Below are 6,000 nucleotides of genomic sequence, written 5' to 3'. Positions count from 1 at the left end.
TTAAAGATTCAGATTATATGAAAGCTAAATAAACATCTAATATTATTTGCATAAATGTAGAAATATAGCTCTATCTAAAAATACTAAATTGAAATTAAATACAAACTGATTGTCTTCATTTCTAAATAACCCTCTATGTGTTTTCACTTTGTGATGGTTAGCTGCCACACATGCCAAGTTCACACAAGGTGCCATATTAATTTTTCTATTTTCTCTCACCACAAATGCCTCCCTGTACAATACCAGACGAGTGCAAGCCATATAATGAGGTAATTGTCACGCTCACATTACTGAGAGATAAGACAAATCTTTTCCATTGCTCATATTCTTAGCCATTTCTTTTGTGTGCTGGAACCTCAGTGAGGCAAGGCGTTTGCTGTATTTTCTGTTTGACTGTCTGTCTTTCATATTGTAATACATGAAAGGTTTATACAGAAAAAGAGAAACAAAACATCTAGAATGAAAAAGTGAATAAATGGGTGCTTATTAGAAAATGGTAGCATGGAAAAAAAGAGCTGATTTTTCTCAGAGGTGCTGCTTGTGGCTGCTGATGTGAGTATTGTTTCTGGTTCCCAGCATGCACACGGCTGTCTGCAAGTTATTTGTGGCTATTAGGCATCTATAAAAGGGAACTGGCTGGTCCATGCACGCAGACCAGCTGTAATACACATTAAACTTCCTGAGTGGGACTGAAAAGTTAGGATTTTACTTTCCATATCAGCTTGGATCTTTGTTTTGACCAAATTTAAAGTTTTGCCTATGAATCCTGGACTGCTTAATGGAGGCAAATAAGAAGCAGAGATGAACAATTTTAATAAAAGTGTAACAAAGGTAAGAACATTTAAAAATATATTTTTCTATTAATTCTGTGTTAATCATCTCTTATGTATTTAATATAAAGTGGGAAAATATGTCTTAGAGTAACTGCCTTGGCTCTGTACTCACTCTTGCAAATGGGCTAGATTTAATTTTTGTGGTTATTTGAATATTTTAGTTTAAAGCTAAATTCTGCCAGAAGAATAAAACCAGGAATTTTGTTTCAATGCATCCACTCTGCTGTTTGAGATAATTTCCTCACAAGGGCTCAGCTACTGCCCCCCTCCAGGAAAACACACATAAACACATAGACTGATTACAGTCAGACACTGATACTTGATACTCAAACTATCTATCTATCTCAAACTATCTATCTATCTATCTATCTGTCTGTCTGTCTGTATAAATATCTTTATAAGTACGTGCACACTGAAAATGACATTGATTGAAATGTGTTTTCCTGTTTAGTTTGTCCTTGTGTATGTGACTTGCAATTTCAATAATTGTTTATAGCCCTTAGAGAGCCAAATGTGCTCAGGGCAGCTGGTAATGGTCTATATTTGAATGCACTACCTAGTCCGGAGGGAGAGGTTTTGTGTTTGTCTGTAATTAAACTCTTCACTTGGTGATACACCCAACTATTTATGCATGCAATGGAGTACAACTACACTAATATACATTTTAACATCATGGAGCTTAGCAATCTCAGACTTAAAGCTATAATTACAGAAATGAAGTGTGCACCAAATAGCAGGCACAGATAATGTGTTAATGACTAGTGTAAAACATTTGGAAATAAAAGATTAAATGGCTAATAATAATAAGGGGATAAGGCAAATTTCAAAAGAAGTTACATCTACATAAAATAGTAACTTTTTTTGTTTTCCTCAAAGTACGTTTGTCAGTTTCTGGTAGATTACTGTTTATGTTTGACCCTCTGAAAACCCTGACACAGGGTGGTCTCCTTCATAAAGTGATTTAATGCTGCTTGTTTTTGGACTTTGAGGCAGGTCTGACATGCTACATGGAATCAGTGGGAGAGGGCACGAGCACTGTGAGGTGATGTGTAACACAGTAAACTAGCACCAACTAGAAATGAGAACTATGAGGACGGTATGGCCTCGGCAACACTCAACAGTGATTAAATACTGAAGAAGACTTCAGTGGGCAAGTAGGAAATGCTTATTTTAATCTTTGATGGTGTAAAATGATTCTGCTATGGCTACCGAGGACAAGCAAACAAGCTGGTTTCGTAATAACAGAAAGATATAAATAAGTTTATAAGATGGCAGGTGGTTATTTTTTGCTGTGGAATCTGTTGGGTTTCTTTATTTAGAGCAGATACACTGGATATAACTGCAACTCCTCACAGCTCCAGGAAGTCTGAGCTGTCACACTAAACATAAACAGAGTGCAGGAAATTGGTAGAAGAAGTACTGAGATTTTTAATTTTAAGTAAAAGTGATTATTCCACAATTGATAAATACTTCTTGTGGTTCAAATCTAGTCATTTTACATAGAATCTGTATTGATATTTCATACATTTTAAAAATATCATCAGAACTTCATCCTTGTTGAAACTATGAAACAAATTTTTTTGTTGTGCTTTGATTCAGCAAATATTATGTCAAAAGTCTACATTACAATGTCACAGAGTACATTCAGAATGGCTGGTGTGTTGATATCCAGTTGCTAGCATGTAAAGCAATACTCCGCTGTGTTCCAGAAGTAAAAATTGTAAAGTGCAGTTTATCTTTGGATGCTGCTGGGCAGTGACTGCTTCAGAAATGTACATAATAGATGTCATAGTGCCATCCAAATGAGTCAGAAATGCAGAGTTTTAGGGCAGGAAAGTTACAATGTGCTACTTTAATGAGCCACAAAATCCTCATCAATGAAGCCGGGATAAAAGTCGCATAGAACTCCAAATACAGTTTTTTTTGTGGGGCCTTTGTTTCCACATCACAGCAGGCTGAAATGACAAGGACACATTGCCATGTATTGGCAGATTACTGACAACTATTTCACTCTGTCTTTGGCATTTCTATCATCATCATGTTATTGATGAGAACATTTTGTTAATTCTGAAAAACCTTCCTTTTAACATTCATGTTAATTCCACTGTAGTAACTTCAAATGCCTCTCCTTCATGGACATTCTGTATTTGGCAAAGTGGGAAATACGTCAACCTTGACCTAGAGTTTATTCAAATAAAGACACTCTTCTTTTGGGGGGGTGGGGGGGACATACCACAAAGAAGAAAATCTCACTCCTGTGTGTAATTTTTGATTTGCTTAATTTTGATTTAAATTTTTCTAATTGTTTAGCTTTGAAGTCAATTTTCTTTTTATTTTCTCCCATTAATACAAGAAGCTGTTACTACTAGATCTAAAATATAAGTTGGTTCAACATGGGTCTACAATTAAACTGGACCTATGCAAATTCATTTAATGTGTCTACATCAGTAGTCTATGTTGCGCAATTTATTTTTAATAGGGCCTCAAGTATCTTACACACTAACCCATACTAATCAACTGAGTATAGGAGGAATTTTCAGTGGCCAGTTTGCACTTCGTAGATGACCTGATAACATTGGGAGAAAGGCGATGTAATGAAGCAGGAGAAGCTCTTTTGATGAGTATGTGCTGTGATTGCTGCAGTAGGGAAAGCTGGGGACATTTTCACCCACCATGGCTGATGGCACTGAATCCGAATTGCAAATGAAACTGTGTTGCCACTGTAGTAAACTAAAGTAAGCTCTTGCATTGGATGAGTGGCTCAGCACACTTTGCCAGAGAGCTGTCAAGATGCTAGCTGTTGAGTCAAAGTGAATTACTTTTCTCTTTACAGCTTCTAAATCCAAGAGATGTTGCTGTCTGTCATTTAAGGAGGTAAATATTTTCCCTTCCAAATTTGAAGCTTCACCTCTTCACAAAGTCAGCATCGACAGCCAATGTGAGGAATAACCAATAATAAATGGTGGTAACTGTGATGATGTGCACTGGCCAAGTAAAATCTGAGAGGCTGATGTCCCACATTCACAGGAGACATTACTGTGCATTGTAAAATGTCTTTCTTAAATCCAAAGAATAACTAAACCTTTTGGGAAAAATGTTGATTAGTTGTTCTGCACAGCATAAAATGAGATAAATTTCACTTTCACATTTATAAACCAAACATGATGCTAAAAAAAGCAGATGATTACCTTTGCATATGAATCAGAGAGCTGTAAACAGCCTGGTTTATTGGTTCATGTGGTAACAAGATGCAAATTTTGTATGTGAGCTTCAGAGGCTGTTTTTTTTTTCTTCAAAAAACATATTTATAAAGAGAGATTTTCATGTGTCCATGTGTAAGGTAGTATTTAGAAAAGTTTTTAATCTGTCTTGGCTGAAAAGTAACTTTAGAGACATGTAAATATAGTGATAAACCATGGATGTTTGAGGAGGTTTTTGGGCATTTACCTATGCAAAATAGGGGCAGCTAGCATGTCCTTTCAACTTACGGAGAGATTTGTGTTCACCAATCTAAGAGGAAAGACACAAACAATTTTATGATGTACAAGCATTCATTCATTCATTCTCTGTACCGCTTATTCCATGACGGGTCGCGGATAAGCTGGAGCCTATCCCAGCATTAACAGGTGAGTGGCAGGGTACACCCTGGACAGGTCACCAGTCCATCGCAGGGCCAACACATAAGGGACAAACAACCACTCACGCTCGCACACACTCCAAGGGAGAATTTAGAGTCATTAATTAACCTAACATGCATGTCTTTGGACGGTGGGAGGAAGCCGGAGTACCCGGAGAGAACCCAGGCATACACGGGGAGAACATGCAAACTCCACACAGAAAGGCCACTACCCTCAAGGTTCGAACCCCCCCTCAGCCGAGATTCGAACCAGCGACCTTCTTGCTGTGACACTGCGGTGCTAACCACCATGCACAAACAGATTGATGTACAAACAGATTTGTGAAAATGATGGAGGGTTTTTGTAACAAACTTCTTAAGTACAATTTAAGAGGATTTGTGAGAAGATGTTGGTGAGTGAGACCTAATGTTCTCATATAAAGTCCCCCCCTCGGAAAAAAAAAAAAAAAAATCCTTTCACTTTTGACAACCTAATACAGACTTTGTGCATTCATCTCGTAGTAACAGGTTTTGTTATTGAAAGGGGGAATCATTGCCAGAGGAAATATGGTTTACATCTCTAAGGGCTCATTTTTTCTCACTTTACATATTAAATAGCCATGTCCATTTCAAATGTTGTCAGACACTTCTACTCACATACTCCCGATGTGTGCATTATGTTGGCTTGGTTGTTTAACAACACATTCACTGGATAGAGTTCAGAGTTCGCTTCTTAGTTCCAGGTCAGTTTCAGAAAATAACAAACACAGTGATGGTTCTCTTTGCTTTTAAAAGTTTAACTTCTATTGTCTTCTTTGTTGTGTTTACAGATCACCTGTGAGCTATACACATTTTACATTAAACATGAATGAGCCCTTGGCAAATCACCTAAAATCACCACAAAAAACGCATTTTCTAAAATTTGGTCCATGATTATGCTCACAGATCACAGACAAATTCAAGCCAAAGCAGAGCTTGTGACTTTTTATGTGGGCATTTTATGCTACCCAGGTTTTACGTCCTTACCCAGGTTTTCAATTTTCTGCAGTATAAAAGCTCATGTTTTTGTGACAACCAACTGAGGGCATCTTTTCTTCTGCTGAAGTAATTACAACTTACATCAGCTTTCACTGAAACTAGCACCACAGCCTGGGGACAATGTCTCACTGTCCCTGTGGAGATGAGAAAACACAGTCTGTAAACAGCTTGTTTAACTGTCACAAAACAGAAATATTGCTTGTTTGGAAAAGTTTCTTTTCTTTGCTTGGACAATAAATGACTAGAAATAGGAATACAGACAGCATTTTGTCAAACTGTCACCAGTTTTAACAAAAAAAACCAAAAAAAAACCAAAAAAAAAAACCCTTTTAGGAAGCTGAAGGGTGTTGCAGTGGAGTTACATGAGGACCAATCAGGATATTTAAGTTTGTCTGCTGCTTGATGCAACACTGTTTACTCTTAATTCTTCTTCACACCTCATTTTTGTTTTGCTGCTTACTTGTGCTTGCACTCAGTGTTTGTTTAGGATTAACAATTAATTGAGGAAAACAG

The 6,000-nt window shown here is 37.1% G+C and overlaps 1 protein-coding gene across 3 annotated transcripts in view; it reads left to right on the top strand.

Annotated features, from left to right (window-relative positions):
* Positions 1 to 676: 676 nt before the first annotated feature.
* Positions 677 to 6,000, top strand: part of LOC121655152 (muscular LMNA-interacting protein) — a 29,305-nt gene continuing 23,981 nt past the window's right edge. For 2 of the 3 annotated variants that reach the window (XM_042009601.1, XM_042009599.1), the window contains exon 1: positions 677 to 831. In XM_042009601.1, coding sequence (XP_041865535.1) covers positions 802 to 831 — 30 coding nt within the window. In that variant the 5' untranslated portion in view covers positions 677 to 801. Of the gene's footprint in view, positions 832 to 1,882; positions 1,988 to 6,000 lie in introns of those variants that run through there. The other variant, XM_042009600.1, reaches the window with a different exon arrangement.

Source organism: Melanotaenia boesemani, chromosome 16 (assembly GCF_017639745.1).
Source record: "Melanotaenia boesemani isolate fMelBoe1 chromosome 16, fMelBoe1.pri, whole genome shotgun sequence".
NCBI classification, from domain to species: Eukaryota; Metazoa; Chordata; class Actinopteri; order Atheriniformes; family Melanotaeniidae; genus Melanotaenia; species Melanotaenia boesemani.
The sequence above is the reverse complement of the archived record's forward strand: the minus strand, read 5'-3'. Positions and strand labels throughout refer to the sequence as shown.